This window comes from Thermobia domestica, chromosome 8 (genome assembly GCF_964235325.1).
Source record: "Thermobia domestica chromosome 8, izTheDome1.hap1.1, whole genome shotgun sequence".
Taxonomy (NCBI): Eukaryota; Metazoa; Arthropoda; class Insecta; order Zygentoma; family Lepismatidae; genus Thermobia; species Thermobia domestica.
Window position 1 is genome coordinate 165,094,545 of NC_137461.1, and position 27,832 is coordinate 165,122,376.

Sequence of the window (27,832 nt, forward strand, 5' to 3'; positions counted from 1 at the left end):
AACCACTACTCATATGGAATCTACTCAACGAAGTTTTTTTGGATTTTTGAATTTTTGGAAGAGGGTGGAAGTACGGGTGGTGGATTGGATTTCAGTCAGAACCAATGATCGTTGAAAACTGCACCTTAAGCCAAGTTTTCACCACTAATCTGCTCTGAAAAAAGGAAAAACTATCCTAAGGTGATGCAAGGTCACTGGGTTCAAGGGAGTTAAAAAATATCAGTTTAGGCATACAAAATATGAAGAATTTTACTAAATATGAATTTTTTGTTAATTATGAAATATGAAAATTAAAACCACGCTATTTCGATTTTACATACCATAAAGATCCTTGTTTCCATTGCCGTGCGAGGCATCCTTCAAAATATGAAATTTCATATTTAGCTCTCTCTAGTCATCAATAACAACGCTTATGGTGCATCTGCGTATCGGACAAACTTACGTAACTCATTCTTATTTATTGCGCGCTACTGCTCGTCCACGTTATTGTCCCGCTGAATATTCAACACATTTTTGGCGAATATCCTGAGTATTAAGATCTCAGGAAACATCTAGCACCGCCTATCTCGTTCACGTTCTCTTAGGTTTTTTTTTTAAAGCCCGTGCATATTTCGTTTTCGCTTCTAATATTTCTATCTTGTACTATATCGTTGTATTTTTTCCCATTGTTAATCTGTTTTATCTAAATCATTTATTATTTTAAGTTCTGTTTTCCTTTTTCGTGTTTCTATTGCGGCGCTTTCTTTTCATGCTCCTGATTCTTTCTTAATTTTGTTTTATAGTGTTACTATTAGTCGTTTCTGATTTTATGCTGTATTATAAGACGTAGATCATCATAAATTTTCGTTAAAATGGACGATGCTATCAAACTACAAAAGATTCCTATATTCTAAGCGCTGTGGCGAGAACTAGAGCGTCTCATTCATGGAGCGATTTCAGATTAATCACCGACTTCGGGCATTAAACGTAAATATTCTGCTATTGAGCCACTATGCGTGTAGATCTGCTTAGTAGTTTTAAGCTTGTTTCTCAGCAGTGTCTGAGCTCATGTGACCTCGCAAGACTTCTGAGGTCTTAAGTAAATAAACAAATTAAAATAGCTCACGAACTTGTAAATGCGACTATCATAACTTAGTATTACAATTATGAAACCTAACCGTAACATTTTACAAGTGTTTAGAATTCATTATAAACGACAATTTACAAAAACGCAGGCACTATGTCATAATGTATAGAAATATTATATATATCAGTGCACAACATCCGTAAAGAATATTCTTTTCAAAAGTAGAAATGAAATTCGATGAAATTATTCATTACCAATACCAAAGAATCATAATACCATACAATTCTTATTCTGAAAATGGATATTTAGCTTAACATAACGATTCACGTACGGTACTACTTTTGCAACCGATTTCTTTCTCACTGTTAATTCCATAGTTTTCGTCATTCCTTTTTTTCTTCTTCTTAAAAAAAATCAGTAGCAGATGAACAGAACAGTATATATCGTATGCGATCGATCAATCTGAACCAAAACTGGGGGAGTAATAGAACTTCACGAGATTAGTACGCACACAAAATAGTTTGGTGTGCAGGCCTTTGGTTCCTGAGTTAATGAAATTTGGGATTCGGTTTAATGAAAGGTTATTATATGTAGCATGCTATCCAGTGCGTACATTAAATATTATGGTGTACACATCATTCGTTCTCGAGTTCTCGACCACCAAATTTAGATTTGAACAGAGTAAAATGAAAACCCGTCCGATCTTGATCAAACTGGGGATAGTGGTGGACGTTGACAAACTTTGTACACGTTCGAGCATAATATGAAATATTATAGTGTACGATCTTTAGTTTCCAAATTTTTGGCCATCGAAATTGGGTTTGAACTCAGTGAAATTAAGAAATTTCACTAATTGATGGAACTCATCCGATATTGACCAAGTTTGGCATGGTGGTAGACTTTCATGAGCTTACTACGCATATGAAGTAGTATTTTGTGTAGATCTTTAGTCCTCGAGATATTTGCTATCGAACTTGGGGTTTGGACTTACTTAAATAGAAACCCCAAGTTCGATAGCCAATAACTCAAGCACTAAAGGCCTGGACATCACGGCGTTTCACACGCATATTAAGCTTATTAAAGTCTACCAATATTTCAAATTTGGTTAAGTGGATATCTTTATTTCCTGAGGTATTAGCCATCAAATTTCGGGCTTGGACTTGTACTGTTACAGGAAGTAAGTGCAGTATTTATAATCAACATTTGCTCAAAATCAATGAAGGATGATTTTTCCGCCATAGGGAAATTTCTAATTGATTGCTAAATCTATAAAATACTTGTCTACCCTCTGATAGTTCGTGGCCATGAAGGGATGTGCTTTTCAGCCAATGTTTGTTAGAACTTCGTTGCTGCAGAAGTCCCGTTCCAACGTATGGTTATGTTACATAGAGACTGTGGGTTGCAGACTCTACATGTAATTAGAAATATTTATACTGAAGGATAAGAAAGCAGTATCTTGATTTTAGATTATGATAATATTTAGTTGCTTAAGAACGAAGAGATATATTGTATTGGTGAACATTGGCATTTAGATGTGTCTGAATTCTGAACCAGTTTTGAATTCAGAGCCAAACTTGGAGTTAAAGTATACTATTTACGTCTTTTGGAACATAGATTCGTTAATTTTGTTTTATATTTAGTACTAGCAGCGTTCACCCCGCTTCGCTGCGGTCACCCCGGAACGCAATAAACTTTGTTACTTAGATAATTTTTACTTTTTCGCTTTCAAATTGCAGTAAATGTTAAAATTATAGCGCCTGTCATTTATGTTAACCCGCCGAGTCACATGGTCATGCGGGTTGCATATAAATACGTTTATTTTTACCTATGATGAACTAATAACAAAGGATTTGTACGTATGGACACTTGAATGGTCAATTATCTCACGACACTGGTAATTAAAAATTAAAGTGATATGATAAAAACCATCTAGGGTCCAAATCATAATAACCCCCCAAAAATGAAAGAAATTGGTTCAGCCGTATTAGCGTGATGAGTTCACAAAGGATTTGTGCGTTCTCTTTTATATATATAGATAAAATAATCCTATAAAATATATATAAAATAAAGTATCTATATTTTTTATTGTGTGAAAGAAAAATTTATTTTTGGTTTTTCATTGTAAATTTAAACATCCAATTTTTTTAATAGTAGTTGCTAACGGAGATGTTCACTATATTTTTCTAAAATTTGTTTGACAGGGATTTGGTTAAAATTTGCCATGTTGCGTTGCAAATAAATAGCAAACTGATTTCATCAGACCAGCATGATTATCAAGATTTACTATGCCAGAATTACCAGAAACTGTGCCAAAGCCTGACGACGTTATTTGGTGAACCATTGATTCCTGATGATGAAAGTGGCTCTGTCAAAAGAAATAGTCAGGCATTGTTTAGTGTGATAAGTGGAACACCAGGTAACTCCAGTAATGCATAGCTAAATAAAAGCAAAATACTGTGATGCTTCTCTTGTTTTTAATTTCCGTTTTGATGAAATATCATCATAATATTACTCCTGCTACTAAAATACACTTAAAAAGTGTGAGTGGTAGTACAAAATGGAAGGTATTTAAGAAGCATAGATTAAGAATGAATGAGATTTGTTTAACTATTATATACATATAGTGTATATATGAGTGTGTGTGTGTGTGTCTGTAAAAAAGCTCGTACCACTAAATTTATGAAAACGCTGTTTTAAGCTATACAGACTTTTACTAAAAAAGAACAAAGGAAACTTGTTGACTTTATACTGTCGAGTTTTAAAAATTATAATGATATTATGTGTTAGAAGTGATTTGTTTGAAATTTTTAGATGACTTTTACCTCAACTCTTCAGTGTAAAATATTAAATGTCTTTTGTATATCAGTTCACTGACAGAAACAGATGTTACAATGTAAAAATAGAATGTTATTAATAAATAACTTGTACAATATGTTGTACAGATTTTAAATTGCGTTTTTTTCTTCCACCATCATGTAAACTTACGATTGTTTTCTCCAAGGAAATGCATTAATTGATTAACTTAGTGTTTGCTTATTTGCCTCGCACATATACAACCAAACGTAGTCTGCAACAGTATGTTGGACAGCTCTGAGAAAGAAAGGTGGTTCGATTACTGGTGGAGAGCACCGAACGCACTACAGTGGCGCTACAAATTTACAAGTCACAATTGCATAATGCATACCGTCGACAGTTTCGACGCTAGCTATATCTGTTGCTCAATCTGGTAAGTGTCTAGTACTGGTGAGGTGAAAGAGTATTGAGTTAGAAACAAATGAGCTTGTTTAAAACTCGGAAGATTCTAGAAGAGAGCACCATTTTCAGATTCTAGTTTTGATTCATAAAGGATATACCTATGGATTTAGTGCTTTGGTCAGTGTGCATTTTATCAATACATGTCTTTAAAAGAAGTAGCGTTCGAACTTACCTTTAGTTTTTGAGAAGCCTGGATTCATGTTTACAAAAGATAGAGTAAAAATTAAAATGAGAATAAAACGAGAAAATTATACAATTGGAGAATACAACATTAGTGTTTAAACACTTCATAAACTTTGCTTCTTTTTAAATCATCTATTAATAAAGTATATTAAATCACCAAAGCACTAAATATATTATAAACACGTGTATAACAGTCTCGGCAGGTAGAATCCTAAATAACTTGCTGATAAAGGCAATGACACATTGCCGAAACTGTTACACAAGCGTTTTTAGTATAGGTGGTCCTTTGCTCGATGTGGAATACATAATATATCCAAATCTATAATGTAAAATATTATTTTTATGCTAAATACACATTCATTAATTTAAGTTTAAGATTCTGTCATTCTTCTACCAGAAGACCAAGGCAATATATTTAATTTTATTCCCTCTCAGACTCAAATAATCAATAAATCGGCCTTCACAGACAGCTGAGACCTTGTTTTCTTACAGAATACTTTTCTGTTGGTGTCGCTACAAATGGTGTCCACTTGTACGTTGGTACTACATGTTATACACAGAAGTATCTTCGACAACTCTTAGCCTACTTATTTGTTTTAGAAAAAAATAAACATAGAATTTCTAGGTTACAAACTGGACGCACTAACATCACTGCATTGTTTAATAGTGGCAGCACTGTGCAGAATTTACAAGGTAGCCAAAAAGTTCGTGCCGTTTGTAATCGTCAGAAACAGGCAGACTCATGGTACTCAGCGTTAGGTCTGAAATAATCTCCATCATTATCCAACATCCTTTGCTAACGTTCCTGTAGCTACGCAGTATCCTGGCTATACAATTCAGAGATTTTGGACGCAAAAAAAAGTCCATGAGAGCGTGCCGCATGCCTGCCTCATTTTTGTACAATTTCCCATGGAGTTGTTCAGGGAATGGAACAGGTAGTAATCTGCTGGAGCTAGGTCCGGCGATTATGGTGGATGGCGCAATGTCTCTCAGCAAGTCGCTGAATGGTATCCCTGGTCGTCCGTACCACATGTGGTCTCACATTGTCGTGGAGGTATAGCACACCCTTACGATTAACCAACGCCATGCATGTTGTACTCGTTATAACTGCTGCAAGTATGGGTATATTGTGGGTTAGTGGTAAGAGCTCGTAATGCACTCAGCGGTGGACTGGCCCACCATGTTACCGAGTACATAAGTGCCCGGTGCACCCTCCTTTACGGCACTCTCAAAAAACCTATTTAGTAAAAAAATAAAATGAATATTTTTTTCTCAGTTATATATTTACATTATTATTATTATTATTAATATTATTATTGTAATAATACGCAGAGTAATTGAATTAATTAAGTAATAAAATAATACGGACATAATTTGCGTGTGTTGTAAAAGTTCGTTAGTAACATTTGGAGTCACGTTTAAGATTGGGTAACCTGAAGTTTCAGCTATATCGCCAGGGCACTGCGGCAGCCTTCCGTAACTGAGCATCAAACTACATGTAGAACAGCACCTTGATAGCGTTCGAAATTAAGTTGTGTTTCTCTCTGTTGCCCTGTAGCAGAGTGCAGCAGACAATTGGTGTTATTCTATGCAGTAGATGGATTCATAGATGAAATACTCTCAAGAAGGAAAGTCGTCTTGGTCTTGCACAATGCAATATTGATCTTGTTCTTGCAGTTCTAATCTTGTTTTTTGGTGGAAGACTTTTGCAGTTTTGGTCTTTTGGAACCCTTTTTGCGCTTAATAGCTTGTTCATATTTGTAAGCTGTTACGTGATTATATAATACTACAGTAGTTGAAGATTCTGGATACAATAGGCAATAAGTGAAAAAAATTTAAACATTCCGAATTCAGAAAGTGTTTGGCTGGTGAGTTTTTTTAAAAAATATCAGCACGTGCATTGCGAGATGTCAGCTGCATTATAGACCTTGTTCTGACCTAATTCCAGATTTCACAGACGTTACAAGACATCACAGTCGCTAGTTGGAATGGGATGTTATAAATGTCAGGAATTGAAAGTAATAAGTTTATAAACTTCACAAGTAAAATGTATTAGCGAGCAACGAATATTTTGTCATACTGATATTTACTATACTTGCTTAAGTTTACCACAATGAATTTATTATAATATTTCATAGGTGGACGTACCTGCTTCGCTGGATGAGATTAATAATTGGGGCTGAATTTAGACTTGAACGGTTCTGGGATTGTTACAGTTCGTCTGAGTGATTCCGTAAACTATGGATTCAAAACAAATCTCGATTAATTTGGACATCTTATTTTTCATTACCTCTCCCATTTCGATGTGGCTAAACTTGGATTTGAACAGTTTTTAGATTGTCACTATTCATCCTAGCGATCCCAAAAACTATGGATTCAACAGTAATGTCTATCTTTTGTATTATTTTCAAGTGTCAACTTCTTAACCAATTCGTCGTACAGAGAGTGTGTCCTTCCCCTTGTAAAAAGGTAATTATCAAAAGCACTAGAACACGTGTCTTCTTATTTCTAATGAAGAGTTAAAATACCAAATTCCAGCTTCCTAAGTTGCCGGCCTCGTGAGATACTAAATTTTCGCCCCAAAACCTTGACCCCTACTACCCTTTAGTATATATATTATAATGAAAGTGAGATGATGATATTCCAGTTCGGATTAATGATTAACTATTCCGAAAGTCGCTTCATTCGGGCTTTGCCGTGTTTATGTGATGATGGCACAAACATCGTTACTTTAATTTTTATTTACAGATATTCAAACTTTTAAAAAAAATAAAATAAAATACCACAAAAGAATGTAAAATATACAGTATCTGGTTAGACGAGAAATCTACATATTTTATTATAAAAAAAGTGTATTTAAAAAATAAATACAAGGATACTTTTGACTACTCTACTGTTACAATAATGGAAAAATATCCCCTAGGTCAAGGTAGCCTACTCTCATCTTCGAGTACAACTAATTAATATACTGTAGTTTGACTCCAATTAGATTTATCACTACTTTATTCGAAATTAAATAAAGCATACAAAGGGATAAGAATATCGCAAAATAGTTTTACCTCCCTCCCGATCTAAGTACTGTAATGTTCAAGTACACTTACAGTGAAATGTATGTTGGCCACAATCGATTCCATTGGAAAGTACCCAATTAATGACAGAAAAATTATTTTTGAAACAAAAATTATTGTAAATTTTAACATGCGTTTTTATTATAGCTACAAATTATTATATATGAATTGGTTTGAATTTTATAAATAATATATGGTAAACTACAGGGTGTCCGAGAAGTCCTTCCCTGATTACAGAAATTGATAACTCAGGCTAGAAATAAGATAGAAATATGAAACTGGTGTTGAATTGTTTACAAACTATAAAAGTTTTTGTCTGTGTTAGGTTTGTTCTGTTTTACCAAGTCGCACGGGGTTTGGACGTCCGTGCCTATCTCGATAGGACATTTCCTGGGCGATGGATTGGTCGTGATGGACCAACAGCTTGGCCTCCACGCTCTCCTGACATAACCCCATTAGACTTCTTTTTATGGGGTTATGCCAAGGATGAGGTCTACCGAACACGTGTACCAGATCTTGAAACCCTGCAGCAACGAATAACCACAGTCGTTGCATCGATCCCTCCAGTGATGTTGGCTAATGTGTGGATGGAAATTGAATATCGCCTAGATGTGCTACGTGCTACCAAGGGTGCTCATGTGGAAGTGTACTGATGTGACCAAAACTTTTATAGTTTGTAAACAATTCAACACCAGTTTCATATTTCTATCTTATTTCTAGCCTGAGTTATCAATTTCTGTAATCAGGGAAGGACTTCTCGAACACCCTGTATTTATGTTTATTTCTGCAATATATAAACATCCTATGAGATAAATATGTATCTTAGTCGTCATTTACACATTATGTTTTATAGAGTACAGTAATTTCACCCACTAATTACATACAAAATGCTCGTTATTTTTTCTTTTCTCTTGACCTATGACAGATAAGATAAACTGTCCAGCAAATACTCAAATTCAACACAATCTCGCCCACTGCTCTACGCAGCGAAGTCCTAAAAGCTACCTATTGTGCATCTGGAAAATGGTTGTTACTCAGCAAATAACAAAGAAAGACTTGTTTTATTATATTGTATATCTTTCTCTTTGGTACTTTTCAACCTGTATCGACAGTCATTTTTCTATAAATTTCCTCCAAGATATCCAAGAGGAAAAACGATTCGAAGACATGACAAAAACAAAAGACATCTTAATCCTTCCGGACTAAACCACGCAATGGTCTTACAACATAGAATATCAATGAGAAGCTTTAACAGCACCAATTAAGTCATACATTCGTCGACAGTAGTCATAAAAGCAATAAGAGTATCACTACCTGCTACACTTTTAGAGAAATTACTTTCAGTTGAAAAATTTCTTCCCTTTTCTCCCTTCAGTTTACTGAGCTCTTGGAGCACCAAGCGTAAAATATATTCTGAGTATGATATACAAAGGTGTATCATTGTAAGGTTAATTTTCAGTTTACTGAAAAACGTGCAGAGCTAAATATCTAAAACCGTATCATGCTTGACACATGGTATCATACTAACATTCAACATGGAAATTATTAGGGTCTAAACAAAGACACCAAATCGTCCATACACTTTGCAAAGAAATGTAGCTTCAAGTTCTTTAATCAAGGTAACCACGCGCCTCTTCCAGTGTATCGAAACGCCGCCCACAGAGGTTTTTCTTTAGGGGTACAAACAAATGGTAGAAGGGGCTAAATCATAGGTATACGGATGATGGTAAGGAATTTCCCACTTGAAACTTGTGTGTACGTGTCTGTTGGGCTTGCGTGCGTTATCGTGCAACGACAACATCCTCTTTCGTAGTGATTCTTTTCGTTTCTGACATGGCTGTTTTCAGCTTTTCCATGGTTTGGCAGTACGTGTTCGCAGTAATGCTCGTACTCTTTGCCAGAAATTCAACATGAATAACACCCTGACGTCCCAAAACACAGGAGCCTCTATTTTCTTGGGAGATGTTGTGGTCTTGAATTTTGGCCTATGGTGACGACGTATGTTTCCGTACCATACTCTTTCGTTTTGATTCAGGTCTCCATAGGGATATTAGGGTTTCATCGCCCGTTATGATGCGGTATTTCCTTCGTGGGCATATCATATGAAGTGAGAAAAGGAAATTGCCCATTTGAAGGTGTTTTTGGTCCTCACTCAGATGTTTTGGCACTCAGCGCACACACCCTTTCCTGAAACCAAGTTGGTTATGGATGATACTCCTCACTGAACCATATGAGATTTGCAGTGCATCACCTATATTACGCAACATCACCCTTCTGTCTTCATAGATCATCGCATCGACGTCACACACATTTTTGTCGGTGATGGATGTTGCTGGTCTGCCACTTTTGTCATCATCTATCACAGTCCTCCTATTACTTACGAATGTCTTGCACCACATATACACTTGTTCCTTCGACATAACACATACCCCATAGACCTCCACTAATTCTCGATGAATATAAGATGGTTTCCCTTACGAACACTGCGCACCTCCTTCTTGGAGTGTTGCTGAAGTCGATGCGTTATTTATGTTGTAGGTACCAGAAAAAGCTCAAATTGTCGTTGTTTGCAAGATATAAAGAGAAAAAAAAAAGCTATATAAGAAACTCTTGGTTTTAGTCACAAATTCGCCTTATTTTTGATACACCTTCCAATATAGAGAAGCGAATTTAACATTTTCAGCGTAGAAACAACGTGCTTCAATGTGACCAAGTTCCAAGATATACAAGTGGCTAACTTACAGTGTTACAAGCAATCAATATCTTATTAGAAAATGCAGGTTTCATAGGCAAGTGACCAACTTAGAGAGATAGCCAAGTTAACGTTTTCTGTAGTATGATTATTTATAAAATTGACCAGTATTCTCTTTAAAATTAAGACATATCGACACAGGGAAATAAGAATATCCTAAGATAGGTTTTAACTCTGAGTCTAAGTAAAGCCGACGAAGGGTGCAAGAATATTCTAGGATAGTTTTATCGCCGCTCGAAATACTCTCGTGTTCAAATACATTTAAATAAAACGTGATTATGATAAAATTGACCAGTATTCTCTTTGAGAAAAACAGACAGGAGTTAAGAATACTCTAGAATAGTTTTACTCTCCAATCTAAGTACGTTAATCTTGAGGTACATTTAATATGGTATGATTATTATATATTTTATCATTATTTTCTTCGGGATTAAGAAAAGCCGACAGGGAGATAAGAATATTCTATAGTAGATTTACCTTTTGTTGCGAGTGTATTCATTATAATCGTCGATAAAAAATAGGGTATGTCAATCCTGGAGCTGTTTTACTGGGGATATGTCTGTCCTAGGACTGTTTAACCAGTAGTAATGTCATTAGGACTGTATTATCGCGAGATACAACTGCTTAGGCATGTTCTACCGGGAGTATATCTGTTCCAGGACTGTTTACTGGGAGTATGTTTCCTGGGCTATATCTATAGCGTCACACCACCAACCTGAATATATATTGCTATCGACAGCGGAACGCTCGTCAAAGCAAGAAAATTAAAACATTTACTTTATTAGTTTTTCTCAACCAATTTTGGTGAAATGAGCACAAGTTTGCAACATTGAACTTCAGTTATCTTTACTTTCGACTCAAAGGCACCAAAAGTTAGTTTTGTTTTCGTATGTGTGTGCTTAAAACAATGACTCTTTGTCCCAACAGTTGGTGAGAGCCTCTGCGTAGGTTCTCACGAGAGTGAAAGTCACAAGTCACCCTCAGTTGCCCAAAAGACATCTAAGCTTGCTTCTGATTGGACAATTTCCAATGATCAGCTAATAGTAGACATTTTTACATTGAGCAGGTAGTTGATGTTCAGGTGACGGCGAGTGATCAAGAAAGGCGCAATTCAACCTGGAAAAAGCTAATTAACTGTAAAGCACGGAAAGGACGTGCGTGGACCAACCCGACAAAAGACTATTGGAGAAGGTGCATGAGTCAGTAGGCCTAGTGTAATATTGAGATAAAAGGCCATTTCATATTTTCGTTTGCAAAGCATATAGTAAGTTACGCTAAGTGGAGAGCACAGTTTTAATTACTAAGTGTTGGTAAAATCTAAAACGTCCATTAGTTAATACAGTGTGCAGAAACTTTCTCAGAAGTTTATAAAGTCGTCCAAGGAATTATTGACTACGCAGTTGGAAAGGACGAGTCACACCGCGGATCATAATTTGGAAGAAAATTGTAAGTAGTATCAATACCTTATTTTTGCCGCAAAAAGAAGAGTTCAGTGTTCCAATCACCTGAGAAGTGCTTTTCTTTAAAATCGCAGTTTTAAAAAAAAAATGTATTTATAACCAGCACGCCAGCTATGAACGTGTCATTTAACCCTCGAGAACTCGCAGCGTGGTCTTTTCGACCGCACCTATAAATATTCTTTGATTTTGTTTAGTGACTTTGAGCAAACTTCCCCTCACCCCCTCTAATCCTTCCCCAGACTGTATTGTTGCAACACACCACCGCTTTTGGCGTTAGTTTGTGCCCAGTGCTTTGTGTGCTCTGTCAGCTGGACCTTTAGGCTTATTGCGGTCATTTCTTCCGCGCGCGAGTCGTCACGTATTTGATTTTTTTATCTTAATATTTTTCTTTCAAATTTATTTATTCATATTTTTTGGAGATATACTGTAAATATAACACATACGATTAACCTAGTATTTTAGTGAGTGTTCTAGTTATGATTTGAATGAAATATGGATTCGAAAGAACAAGAAAGGATTGAAAAATTGTTTCTGAGTGTACAGAAAGAGGAATCTGCGAATCAGGTACTACGCCGTGAACATGCACGTACATGATACTATGTACTGTAACACATTTTGTGAGAAACATGTTTTATTTAACTATTAAAAAGTATACAATTCATTTAAAATTATGTAATTCATTCCTTAACGTCAAATTTTACAGCGCGGTCGTTTCGACCGCGTGCGAGTTCTCGCGTGACGGTCTGTGCGCGAGTGCTGAAGGGTTAAGAAGAAAACATAATAATAAGACGCGCGCAATTAATCATACATAAATTATTTTTCTCCAAGTCACTTATACTTCGAGTTAATTTGCACATTTTGTATTGTCAATTTGAAAGAAAAAAGATAGTTAGGACATTAAAAAGTTAATATTCAACATTTATATTCATACGGCCGTACATTAATCATATGTTATAGATATTGTCAATACCTTTCATTGTGTCCTTATATACGTTTAGTATTATTAAGTTACGACAATCATAGTGTAATGCAAATGTACAAATAACCTTAAAGTGGAAATATGATTATTTAAACATAGTTGTCATTTGAGCAGGGGTGCCCACAAGGGGGGGGGGGCTATGACGCAAACTGCGTCATTGAAATATTTAGGGGGTAAAAATCTATATAAATATGTTTAAGAGGGTGTAAAAATAAATCGAAAAGATTTTTTTTTCATGGAAGAACACCTACGGATCGGCAATTGAGGGGAGTGCGTCATGGACACGAGGGGGGGACACTGCATTTGAGTAATAATTTGGTTTCAAAATTATAATTCTTTGTATCGTGAGGTTATAGGTTGCGGGATGTACTTCCCATTAATAGTCGAAGTAGTGAGCTATCCCTCGCACTAGACGTAAATAAAATAAAATAAAAGAGAGAGAGAGAGAAAAAAAGGTAATTAGATTAATTTTAATATACTGATAGCTCAGACGCAGCCGACCACGTTGCCCACCAACTTTGATCTAAATCCTTCCAAGTTTAGATGACAGTTGGCAAAGCATGCATGATATGTGTCCTGGTGGGAGAGATGATTGAGAATTCTACATTTTCACTACGTCCTAATTTCGAGTGCAAGGGTAGATAGACGTAGCCTCTCACGCTAGTGACAAACCTCTTGAAGGAAATAAATTAAATAAGAAAGAAATCAAAGATAACATATTTGATTGGTGTCGACACCTCGAGAAAGTTAATTGGTAGCTGAAACCTCGGGAAAAAGGAAGAGTGAAATCAGTCATAACATATTTAATTAGTCATCTTTCCATTTAACATTTTAATAGCCTTGGGATAAAATAATTGTTTACTCACCTCAGATTTGATTATTTGTGTAAACGCGAAAATACTGATATCAATTTTATTACTGATATTGAAAAAAAGTAAATCAACGCGTACTATGATTTCTGCATTGCGAGTGTAAAGGTGAGTAGTAGTTATTGTGTTTATATATGTGTGTTATTAGACATTAGTCTGAACTTAGAGAAATTTTAGCTGCTTTTAGAGAATTATTAGTTTATTTTGCTGTCAGTCAAGGAAGGTAAATAGACAAAATGTCAGACCCTTTAGAGTTAAAGCAAATGCTTACCGCACTGCTTGACGAGAAATTAGTCATAGTCACTGACACAATGAATAAAAACTGTAAAGAAAGCATTGCTGAATTAAGGGAAGATGTAGATAGCAAATTTCAAAGTTTATACAATAAATTAGAGGAAACTGCTGCCAGTTTAGACAATAGATTACAGCAAGTTAGTAAAAATGTCATGCATACTAATAATTCTATTACAACTATTAGAACTCATATACAAGGAATGGAAGAGAAAATACAGGAATATAGGGAGGAATGTAAGAGAAACTTAAGAGTTTGCGAAGGCAAAGATTGAGGGCTGCAGGGCCGAAATTACGCAAGACCGTGAAGAATATCAAATAAGGTTCAAAGAATTAAAAGACAGGCAAGCCGTGTCAGAGTATAGAGTAAATAAACATCAGGAACAAGTTGAAAATCAGATTTTAGATTTTGAAGCGACAATGGGCGCACAAAATACACAAATACGGGGAAATATGTCATGTTTACAAGAACAGGGTCGTAAAATAAATGACATTCAGAACGACATTGCCGAAATTAAAAATGTAGCTTTGGAAAACACTGCCAACATTACTCAATTAACAACAAAAGTTGATAGGATAGAGAAATACCTGTTGCAATCTGTCCAGAACATTACACAGCATATACAAGACATTCCATTACGATCAGCTGTTAAGTCAGAGATGGAGCAAGAAGTCAGGAGCAGGGTGTCTAAATTAGAACGGGAAGTAAGAAATTTACAAAGTAATGTTAGTCAGATGTGTGATCAGAGGATTGATCGAAATTTAGGTGGTCCCACGCAGAAAGATAGCGATAATAGTGAACCAGATGATAGTAGCGAGGGTTATGATTCCGATCATTGTCAGCCTGAATTAGAGATGCAAGGGCTCAGAAAAAAACAGCTTTTTGGAAAAAACTCGTTTTTTTCGAAAAAAAACTGCTTTTTTTTTGGAAAAACTCGGTTTTTTCTGCTTCGCTTTTTTCCTTGGGAAATTTTGGGCTTTTTTCAAAAATTTGCTTTAAATTGATAAAGCAGACTTTGTTTCGCTTCTCTACAGCACAAGAACTCACTTGTTTAGTGGTTGATGTAGATAATAATATAGAACCTCTAAAATAAACCATGAATTTCGAAAAGTTTTTTTTTTAAATTCTTAACATATTTACATTATGAATTCGAAAGGGATAACCAATATATATACATAATTTTTTAATTTCTTATACACAAAAATAAGTACTTTTTAAAGAAAAGGATACACAAATAACTAGGAAAATTGTATGTACTATTTTTACTTCAAAAATCACACACCCTCTTTTTGAAACAAAAAAATAAAACATGAGAGAAATACATTTATGATAATCTTAAAAGCTGCACATCAAGAGCTTCGTTTCGGGTGGTTCTGTACATTCTTGAAATTTTTCAGTTAAGTTTTAACTTTCGTATACATTGTATGAATCTTTCGAACAAATTTTTCATTCATTGATCACATACGTAATATTGATATCACCTATCAGGTGCTTCGAATCTGCAAAATCGGTAAAATTCCGAATTCTATAATGCACTGACTGTTCCTTAAGCTTGTTCGGAATCGGGAATGTACCAAATTTTCTGTTAATGGATCATATGCGTAATAGACTGTTCATCTGATCGTGCGGTTTCCTAGAATAACCACCATCACGGTCTACCCAGTCCTGAAGGTTTCTGAATTTTTAACGACAGGAATTCAACATATCATTACGAAACTATAAAAAAGAAAAAGAAACTACGGAATACATTTAAGAAGAGTGGAAAGAATCAATCACTGTTCCAATTCACAAGAAAGGCGACAAAACTGAATGTAATAATTATCGAGGCATTTCTCTTAACATTTTATTAACAAGATCGATTCCATATGCAGGTGAAGTTATTGGAGATTTTCCGTGTGGATTTAGGGAAATCGATCAACTATCTACCAGATATTTACTATTCGATAAATACTCGTAAAGAAATGGGAATATATTACACAGTACATCAGTTGTTTATTGGTTTTAAAAAGGCTTACGACTCGGATAGGAGGGAAACATTATATAACATTCTTACAGAATCCGGAATACCGAAAAAGCTAGTTAGATTAATTAAAATGTGTTTAAATGTCCTAAAGTAAAGTCCGAGCAGAAAAATTCTTGTATATGAGCTTCCACGTCGAGAATGGCCTAAAACAAGGAGATGCGTTATCGCCATTATTGTTCAGCTTTGTTCCGGAGTACGCTAAAAGGAAGATTAAAGATAGCAACCAGGCCCTAGAGCTGAATTGTATTCACCAGGTTACGGCGTATGCTGATGATGTAAATTTAATAGGGGATGATAGGAGAACAATAGAAAGAAATGCAGAGCCCTTATTACACGCTTGTAGTGACATTGGTTTAGAAGTAAATGTAGAGAAAACTAAATACATGGAAGTTCACTGGGATCGTAATATGGCAAATTATGGATACGTTAAAATATCAAATAATACTTTGACAAAGTGGGCACTTTCAAATATCTGGAATCAATATCACCAGACTAAAATCATATCCACAAAGAAATTAAATGTCGACTGAAATCAGGAAATTCGTGTTATTATTCTGTTCAAAGTATTTTGTCGTCGCGAATTTTCTCGATGAATATAAAGCTTAAAATATATAAAACGATAATCATGCCTGTTGTGTTTTATGGTTGTGAAACATGGTCGCTTGAGGGAAGAACGCAGACTGAAAGTATTTGAAAATAAAATCCTGAAACGAATATTCGGACCCAAGAGGAACGGGAATGAGGGAAACTTCATAACGAAGAACTGCATAATTTATACGGTTTACGAAACATCGTTACGGTCATCCAGTCTAGGAAGTTCAGGTGGGCAGGTCATGCAGTCAGAATGGAAAAAGGTAGGAACGCTTTCAAAGTTTTAACTGGAAATCCAATCGGAAAACGTCCATAAGGAAGACTTAGGCGCAGATGGGAGGAAAATATTAAAATGGATCTCGCAGAAATAAGAATACAAAGTAAAAACTGGATCCAGTTGGCTAAGGACTGAAGTCAGTGGAGAGCTTTTGTGCACGCGGCATTGAACCTTCGGATTCCATACGCCATAGAGAGAGAGAATATATTTAAGTTAAGCACAACTGTACAACAACCATGAGTGAGTGGTTAGCTTTTGCGCTTCTATCGGGAAGTCCGGGATTCAACCCCGCATTCAACCATTTTGACAAAAGATTTTCTAAATTGTATCTGTGAATGTAGAGATAATGCGTGTACTGTGAGTTCTGGCCGACTTCCTCTCTTATCGTTTTTAAATCGTTGTTATTACTAATTACCAGCAGTGACGGATTTGCGAAGAGGATTAGGGTGGGGATGTTTTACGGGTGAAGCTTGTACCCCGAAATTACAGAATTTCTAAAACAAACGAAATATTTGTTATGCCTTTACTCATAAACTTCAAACTCTTCTCAGATAAAAATTAGGTATTTTTAGAAAAACTAAACATTAATAAGAAAAGCCTCTCCCAAAATACTTTTCTAAATCAGCCACTGATTATCAGTATAAAATGGTCTTCAAGGTTGTATCCGGAAGGTTATTGCTGAATATACAAACAAAACCAAATATTAGTTATGCTTGTACTCATAAACTCCCAAATAAAAATTAGGAAATTTTAGGAAAACCAAACATTAAGCAGAGAAACACATCTCAAAATACTTTTCTGAATCCGCTACTGATTATTTGTATAAAATGGTATTCAAGTTTGTATCCGGAAGATTATTGCTAAATCATTGCACAGCTATAGTATAACAAGAATGTGGAAGTACGCTTTGACAGATATACTGACAAACGTACGCTCTGACGGATATATTGAAAAACAAAAGTTTAACTTATGTGGTAGAAGCTAGAATAGGCCTACTAATCTTTAGGAAAGAAACACGGATGACTAAAAAGAAATGATGTAGAAAAGAAAAAAAAATGTCGATAACTCAGAAGTTAAAATAAAGTTAGATATCTTCTACAGTTGCCCTCAAATACTACGTACTTTATGTTTACTTTAATTCATAAAACATGTGTTCCATCCATCATGATGGTGAATTCCAGAGCGAAATATAGCATTTAAGTCTTATTTAACTTTAGAGTATACTATAAGAAAGCTATTTAAAAAGAAAATCATGAAAATGAAAAAAGCAAAAATTTCCAAAATTCTCGTTTTTTTTTTCGAAAAAGCCGACTTTTTATGTGCAAAAACCATCGATCCAAAAAAGCCGGTGTTACAGGGATTTATTACCTCTGGAAAGTTTTACCCCCTGGAAATCTTTACCCCCTTGTCGGTTTCTGGTAATTTCAAAGGAAAAGTCAGAAGATATATTAAAATTTATATCATTGAATGTGATCTCTCAGGTATGCACTCACTTTGGGCAAGATGGCTTTAAATCCGAAGATTTGGTAGGGGAGTAAAAAAAATTTCCTAGGAAATTATTACCCCCTGTCGGTTATTGGTTACTGCAAAGACAAACTCAAATGTACGTTATAAATTGATACCACTCCGTAGTTTCACTTAACAGACACAGTCACTTTGGGCAAGATGGCTTTAAATCCGAAAATTTGGTAGGGGGGTAAAAATTTCCTAGGAAATTATTAACCCCTTGTCGGTTATTGGTTGCTTCAAAGACAAGCTCAAATGTTACATTATAAATTGATACCACTCCGTAGTTTCACTTAACAGACACAGTCACTTCGGGCGAGATGTTTTTAAATCCGAAGATTTGGTGGGGGGTAAAAATTTCCTAGGAAATTATTATCCCCCTTTCGGTTATCGGTTACTTCAAAGGCAAACTAAAATGTTACATTATAAATTGATACCACTCCGTAGCATCTCTTAATAGACGCAATCACTCTGGCCAAGATTGCTTTATCTCCGAAAATTTGGCTTCATAACCCAAAACTTGATAGTTGGTAATGTTTTCCTAGGAAATAATTGCTTCGAAGAATCAAAGTTCTTCACGATTACTTTGAAAATAAAATAACTTGAAAAGGATTTGAAGCTATATTGATTATCTGTATTACTTACAAGTCCAGCACTTCACCCCTACATTATCTTCTCATGCAACATCAGCCCTGATGTTTGGAACGAACCAGTAATGTTCCTGTAATGATATTTCCACCAAAGTGCATGCCGAAGTTAATTTATTCGATAATCTGGAGACAATTTAGTGCCCATTAATAAACTAAATAACATACAATGGAGTAAAATGATATCGTATTATACAGTAATTTCACCGTGGAAGTTCAATAGTATAATAATAATAATAATAATAATAATAATAATAATAATAATAATAATAATTTTTCACCGGTCCTGCGCGGAAAGTGAGAATTAAATCAATCATGTGTAATCAAGGTAAGAAGAAAAGCCTAAACTGAATAAGACATTGAAGCGGGTCACAAGCTGGGAAAGAATAGTGCATGGTGTAAATAGAGGACGACACCGAAAGAGAAATCCAGAAACAGCAGGTAAACGGAGAAAAAAGAGTAGAAATTGCTGAAGTGGAAACATAAAATACAAATACGAATAGGGATGAGCACGAGTCGAGTCAAAGGTAATTTTCTTGAGTTGAGTTCCGAGCCAAGTCGCTGGTTTTGAGGTCGAGTTTCGAGTTAAGTCGAGTTTGAAGTGGCTCGTTCGCTCGTTCAGCTCGTTTTAACTCGTTTTGAAATAATGACCTGATTAGACTGGAAAGCGAAAGCCATGAGAATGTAAGCAGTAATGTGGAATACTGTTAGTGTTTCTCACGACAGAGGTGCATCACGTCTCGTAATTTTAGTGCATCTCGTGGGGCAATTTTAGCGTATCTCGTCTAGATAACGAGAGGACAAGAGTTATTATTATTATTGTTATTATTATTATTACGAGACAGCCTCAAATGTCGTAATCACTAATATAAGTATATACTGTAGTTCTTAAAATCAAGGCTGAGACCTGCACGGTCGATTTCTTGAGCCCAAGCAGAAAACCAACCCGGGTAGTGATATCAACCGGCTCGGCTCGTATCAACTGAGCGAACAGCTCGAGTCGGCTCGGTTGGGATGAGCCGTCGGCTAGGCCCGATTGAGCCGATGACCTGAGCCGGCTCAGTTGGAACGAGCCATCGACTCGGTTCAATTGAGCCAATGGCTCGAGCTTTCTCGGTTGGGATGGGTCACCTACTCGGCTCATGTGAACCGGTTCGAGCCACCTAAGTTGAAACTAGTCCATCGGCGCGGTTCGACTCAAATAGGCTCGGTTGGGTGAGCTGTTGGCTCGGCTCACTTCTCGGTTCGGTTCGGTTCGGTAGTGACTGAGCTGTAAGCCGAGCCGTTGGGAAACCTAAACCCGGTCCCAGCTGTTTTGAACATGTTTGGCTGAAGCCTATAACTTTTAAGAATTTCTGGCTCGAGCCCGAATACTTGCACCTTCGGAACTCAAACCCAGAACGTGACCGATGTCCTTGCCTCCTGAAGACTTCTCGACGACCGAGATCGACAGGCAATTAGCTTTTACTATTCAGATACAAACCGCATATCTTTTAAAGATTATACATGGTGTTAATATAATAATAATAATAATAATAATAATAATAATAATGGCATTAAAAATTTGAAACTTGCCCTAAAAATTGGTAAAACTTACTTAAAAGTAGAGATTTCGACAAAAGGGTTCCGTACCTTCAAGACAAACCTCTGCAACTACCAAAATTTTAAACTAGAGCGTTCCACTGAAGTTTCATGTAGAAAGTATTTTACTGTATGTTTTAGGAAAATAACTGAATATCACGCAACAGAAAGACATATAATAAACTCATTTTTAGGATATACAGAGGTAAATATAAAAGCTTTGCTACAAAAATACCTACACAGACCATAATTCAATGAGCTCTGAAATACAATGTAACGAAATAGCCTATGAGATTCAGTGTACAGAGCAATTGCTACTTAAAGAATGGACATACACTGTTTCGAGAATCGAGACAAGACGGGAAATGTTTATAATACTTTTCGTCTCGTCTCGATTCTCATCTCCAAAGCGAGACGAAAATTTTGAGTTAGCCTTGTCCCGTCTCGAATGTAAAATGTTAATTCTCATGTTATTTTGTTTGTTTTAGAAACGAAATGAGAAATTCCTGTTCGGGCAACATTAAACCAAACCGAAATATTCTTTCCGAATGTCACGTTTTTGCTTGTAATGGTATGACCTGAGCGATAATTAGCTCCTAGCTTTTAATCTTCTACGAGATAATAATAATTATTATTAGCTTGTTATTATTACTATTATTATTTCTGAAGATTTGATAGTTCAAGGATTGAAACATCCGAGTATTCAAATATCTGAATATAATAAAACGTATGTCATCGCCGATCAATCGCCATCAAAAATCCTAAAGTAAAAAAAAAAAAAAAATGTGCGACGTGGATTCGAACAAGCACCTTGACCACTGAACCGCGATCGCTACGCAGTAAACGATTCGTCTTTAGTCTGGTTACGTTAGGTTTCTTTGTCTCCGCTTGCAAAGTTGTATGTTATATTTCTTCGATTCGAAACGTCTTTCGTATTTCTTTTGTGAATGATCTTCGCCAAACTTTATATTAATAACTTGAGTTGTTCTTAAACCTTTGGTTCACAAGTTTGTTTTTTCTCCACACGAAACTACAGATATACAGATTTATTTTTCATACTTTACATTTGTTTCAAAGCAATAGCTATTAACTGGTCAAAGACTTATGTCCGCCACGTTACAGATTAACCAACAGAAATTCATTTTCCGGAAAATTATGAAATTCTAAATTCCGGAGGAACTAAAAATTCCGGAATTGGCCATCCCTAGTTTAGACACGACCTTTCAGAACACTAAACTAATAGCTGTCTACAAACAAAGAAGTAATGCAAAGCATTTTGTATCCTGCAATACGTCATGTATTAAAATCCGACAGCAGTTTCAGTATCTAACCAGAAATTGAATATATCTATCTACTGGAAGTTGAGGTATGAAGAAATTATTACCCCCTGTCGGTTACTGGTTACTTCAAAGACAAGCTCAAATGTTACATTATAAATTGATACCACTCCGTAATATCTCTTAACAGACACAGTCACTTTGGGCAAGATGGCTTTAAATCCGAAGATTTGGTAGGGGGATAAAAATTTCCTAGGAAATTATTACCCCCTTGTCGGTTACTGGTTACTTCAAAGACAAGCTCAAATGTTACATTATAAATTGCTATCATTCCATGTTATCTGTTAACTGAGGTACTCACTTTGGTCAAGATGACTTAATATCCGAAGAGTTGATAGGAGGGTATTATTTCCCTAGGAAATTTTTACCCCCGGTCGTGTTTGGTTACATCAAGACCAATTGCAATGTTTCATTATAAATTTATATTATTGCGTGATATGTCTTAGCAGACGCACTTTGGCCAGATTGCTTTGTATCCAAAAAATTGAGGGGGTAATATTTTCTTAGAAAATTTATGTCCCCTTGTCTGTTCTTGGTTTTTCAAAGAAAAAATCTATTTTTACTTTATAAATTGATATTATACCCTGTTATCTCTTAACAGACGCACTGACTGTCGGTATGATGTCTTTATATCAGGGATTTTGTAGGGGTGCTTTTTCCCTAGGGAATTTATACTCTTGTATTGGTTCTGTGTTACTTTAAGGATAAGGTCAAATTTTTACATTATAAATTGATGTTATACTATTTTATGTTTTAACAGACGCACTTACTCTGGGGACAATAAAGGATGGTTTTATTTTCGGAAAGTTCATAGGGAGATAATATATAAAGAAAGCTAAAACTTGTTTTAACTTTAAATGAGATGTTGAAATACTAAATTTGATGACTGGAGTTTAATCGAGTCCGAAAATGTACTCGTTTTTATAAGATAATTTTCACCTGTATAAGATAATTTTATAAGATAATTTTCTGTCTAAACCCGTTATACCGGCTGATCATGATAATTTGTCTACCATGTGTATATAAGGAGAGAGAGAGGAATAAATTGCAATAACGTTGTTTTTAATTGAAAGATGTGTTTTGTTTTCAATCATTTATGTTATAAACTGTGTAATAACAGTTATCAAGATTATAAGGCAACTAATATCTAATATTTTACACTGCAAACTAGGTAATATTTTGGAATCAAATTCTGCTTTCTCAGTTGCAAATAACTTAATTTAAAGTTAGATTTACTTAACTTTGTTTCAAAAGATTGTTTATTCTCAACATATTTTTCTTCCCACGTGCTCCACACTGTCAAAAGAATCAAAAGAATCGAGTTTCAAAATCAATAGTTTCTTTCGGCGCTACAGAATCCTTAAATCTTGACTACTAGCAGAACAAGACAAGAGCTGCTTTCACGAACGAAACTATGAAATATTTTTTAACAGTGCAGTGTTTTGGGAGGAAAATTTCTTCCTTTTATACTAGGCCGCTAAGATGTAAGATTTGAATTGTTCCTCTTGAAGAGGAGCTTATACAAATTTCATTGAAATAATAAGAAAACAATTAATAGAAATTAACACTTTGACACTGCAACCATGTCAAGACATTTGTGGGGCGCGGTGGCTCAGTGGTAGAGCGTTCACCTCCGGTGCTTGGGGTCACTGGTTCGATCCCAGCTCGGGCCGTGTTTAGTTTGTGGTGGACAAACACCGTGCTCGTAGGTGCTCTCGGGTTCTCCCATTTCCTCCCACTTTTTTCATTCCATCATTTCATTCATTTCTCATAATCAGCGTCTAATTTACCCTAAGTGGCATAACCGTGGGACGTAAAACTAAAAGATATCATTTCATTTTTTCTTAAGACAATCTCGTCAGACAGCAAATCACGTGCAAAATTGGAAAAGCAATTATTTCCTAGGAAAACATTACCAACTATCAAGTTTTAAGTATATTAATTAAGCATTACCAACTATTATGTTTAAGTAGTATAAACACTTCTCTATTTCTTTGGATTTAAGTATTAGAATATGCATTATTAGGTGCATTATTATTAGGAATGACTTAGAACCTTTCTAAATTGATTTCATAAGCAAAACTGAATAATGGTATAAGACGTAAGCTTTAGCCTAAATTTAATGAAAATATCAACACTTTTAGATATGAGTTTGCACAAAACCAATAACAAGAAACCTCTTCAGTTCATGTGGGAGATGTCACGTCTTTGAGCAAAGCTCTTTAATACAAAAGATTATCAATTTAATAATAACATGAAAGAGATCTCGATTGATCGTGAGTTTTTTTTTAATTGAATATTAAAATAGAACACTACAAAAGAATAAGTCCAAGTGTTAAATTTGTAAAGCCAACGGATTAACTTAGAAGAACACAAACACATACATGATACACACATAGAAAAATGAACAATAACTGTCTTATTTAAAAATATGCCTATTAGCACTGAGTTTTCAACTAGAAATGTATGATGCATTGAAGTTCATGACACTGCTATTTAGGAACGAGCTTTTTTATTCATGGAAAGAAAATCAGTTATTTCGAATGTTCTGCACTAAGTGAAGTATGAGCATCAGTTACGATTAGTGCTCTCAACGGGTCGGGTTGAAGACCGACCCGACCCGACCCGACTGACCCGAACCGTGATCCGATCTGATTGACCTGACCCGATAACCCGACCCGAGCTGACCCGATTGACCCGACCCGACAATCCGACCCGATTGACCCGACCCGAGCTGACCCGACAACCCGACCCGAGCTGACCCGACAACCCGACCCGAACTGACCCGATCCGAGTCGGGTCGGGTCAACCCGACCCGTTTGAGAGCACTATGGTCACGACACTGGGTGAACGCCAAAATGCACTCACATTGGGACACTAGTTTTGAAAGCATAATTTTAGAAAATAAAGCATAAAGCATAATTTAAAATATATAGCACAATTCTTGGAAAATTCTCTTTAACTGAAAGTTTAACATACTGTGTTAATATTTTTTAAAGCCAATATTTACAATGCAAAATCATTGAGAACATAACAATGCAACAATGAAAAGCTTATTTTCATTTCTGTAAACTTTTCGGTGAAATCCTTTGATGTGGAGAAAAGAAAAAAGTAAAAGAAGACATTTTTCCGCCAACAATGAATAGTATGCAAGAACTCCATACTATATTGTTACAGTGACGACGCCAGCTTTAAGTTCTTAGGGGGGCAAAGGAGGGGCAGATACATTTTCGGGGGGGGCGGCTATTTGCCATACCAAAAATGACATATTTATTACGTTTGACTTATTTTACATTACATTGTGTATTTAGTTGCTGTTTTTATGTTAGATCTATATGATTATAAATTAAACTTACTTCAAATAAAATTTGTAACTAACAAATAAGTAACGTCTGCACATGAAATATTTTTCAATAAAACTTTTGAAGCCTAAAACATAAATTGAATTACTTTCGCGTATGCTACAAGTAACACATTCGTCTATATGCTACGTCTCTCTCTCTCTCTCTCTCTCTCTATATATATATATATATATATATATATATATATATATATATATATATATATATATATATAGAGAGAGAGAGAGAGAGAGAGAGAGAGAGAATTTACGAGGAGCTGCTGAAAATGTCGTAGTCCAATCCAGAAGGAGTGTAGGTACTAGGTAGAAAAATGAAACCGTAGTTTAGAAAAACATATCTCTGTATGTACAAATATAAATTTTCATATTAATAATGAAATTCTTATTGTTTCTCAGGCCTCTGAAGTGATTATATGTGCCCAAACATATAATTTCACGAACATCCAGATCCTTACTGTTATAACATTTTTGTTCCACCAAGGAAAGTCACCGAAGTAAAGTAATTAGGAAATCAGTGAAACACCACGGGACTCTCCTCCGTTATATATGGTGGTGAAGAATTAAGTGGCTTAGTATAAACGTAGCAATTTCTCAACAAATTATGCTTTACATCCAGGATGATTAAAAGCAATGACTCTTCCTGGAATCATGGATGCAATTTGTGACATTATTCTTGAAAATTGCAGCATTTCAGCCAGTGGTGGATATAGCCCGGGGCCGGAGGGCCTAGGCCACCCCAGTTTTTGGTTGACAAAAATAATTTAAGCTATTATTTATATAGTTTTTAATATATATTTACTCACGATATATTTATTATAGTCTGAGGTCTGCACCCCGCTTTCTCAGTTTTTACCTTCTCAGGGAAACTTGTGTCAGAGATTCTGGGCATTTCTTTGGAACTCGTCGGTAGCATAATTCAGAATGGCTTGGGTATGCGCAAGTTCTCGGCATAATGGGTTCCCAAAATATATGTTAGGAGAATAAAAGGGTAACGGCATTAAGAGAAGTCTTCTTCCAATTTGACCGTAATGCTGATCAATTTCGCTGACGAATAGTAACCATAGATGAAATATGGTTGTACCACTATGATCCTGAATCGGAACAACAGTCAATGGAGTAGTAGCACTCATTTCTCCATCGCCCCAAGAAGTTCAAGACACAGAAGTACGTTGAGAAACTGGAACATTCTTCTGGTATAAGTATGGAGTGGTAGACTACCTCCTCAATGGTCAGATATTTAATCCAGAATCTCTACATTACTTACAAAACTGAAAGAAAAATTCAATACAGACGCCATTTTAGATCTGATAGGGGTAGTGCTACGAACAGTGGTGCGAGGAAATCTAGATTTTTTAACTTTTCTGCAAAAGCTGGAGCACTGTACAAGGTAGTATATTGACTCTCGGGGAAAGAGAAGAAGAAGAAGTAAAACTTCACCAATCAGCGTGCACCCCTTCTGGGTTGGGCTACGAATTTTTCAGCAATTGCTAGTCAATATGGTAGACGTCACGTCAGTACTTTGAAACAAAATACGTAAAGGAGCACTAGTATAAACCAATTACTAACTAAAGATCAGCACTCTGACAATACATTTTATTGAGAATCAATTTCATTCCATAATTTTATTATCATTTGCAGGAAGGGAAAATACAACTCTTTTTAGCTCCTTCAAAAAATTAAGCTCTGGTAGTTGCAAACTAAGCTGTTATAAGCACATCCTCTGAATATTGGAAGCCGAGAATAATGTTTCAGAAAAAAGAAGTTTTAAATAAAACAAAATATGAAACTGAAAACTTCAAACCTGGATGAATACAAACAAGTTACGTAACTGGTTTTACCTTTCTTTTGTTTCCAATCGAAGTTGATCCAATGAGAAGAAAACAAGTCGACCAAATCTACTATTGTTCGCTAGGCACAATTATTAAAAATCATAAGAAAGAAGTATAACTAAAATTTACCTCAAAAGGGGCTAAATTAGAAAACAGAAATATGCGTGCATACCCAGACGCTCAAAGAAGAAAGCTTGAGGATTAATCTGCCACATAGTAAATTCATGGAAAGTATACTACAATTTGTCAATGAGATTGGTTATGATACTGATATAAAATACTACATGAAGAATGTTTAAAGATTGTACGAGTCTGGGGGGGGGCAGTCTAGGTGGCAGTAAGGGGGGCAGAAGTAGTTACTAGGGGGCGCTCGCCCCCCTTGCCCCCCTCTGGCGTCGTCACTGTATTGTTATGTTTACTTTTTGAGCTTAAGCACTTTCTGTACTTTTTGGTGGCATCTTTTACTTTCCCTTTCTGTATATATGTACATATAAGGCGCACACAAATGATAGAAAAAAATTATTCGAGCAAAGCACATTTTACAATGCATTAAGTAGAAAGTTCATTAAATATGAGAGAAACTAGTTGCAAAAAAAATATCAATAAATAGATCAAGATATTTAGAACATTTAATGTATAATAAATATACATTATACACGATTAATGTAAAATAATCATCATTGAAATTAACAATAAAGCATAATTTAAAAAAAGCATAATTAAACAAGAAATAAAGCATAATGTGGGTTGCTCTAA

The 27,832-nt window shown here is 35.5% G+C and overlaps 1 protein-coding gene across 1 annotated transcript in view; it reads left to right on the forward strand.

Annotated features, from left to right (window-relative positions):
* Ziz (dedicator of cytokinesis protein Ziz) overlaps window positions 1–3,993 on the forward strand; it is a 401,589-nt gene extending 397,596 nt beyond the window's left edge. The window contains exon 38 of the mRNA XM_081769231.1: window positions 3,268–3,993. Within this exon, the coding sequence (XP_081625357.1) occupies window positions 3,268–3,502 (235 nt within the window). The 3' untranslated portion in view covers window positions 3,503–3,993. The remainder of the gene's footprint in view (window positions 1–3,267) is intronic.
* The last annotated feature ends 23,839 nt before the right edge of the window (window positions 3,994–27,832 follow it).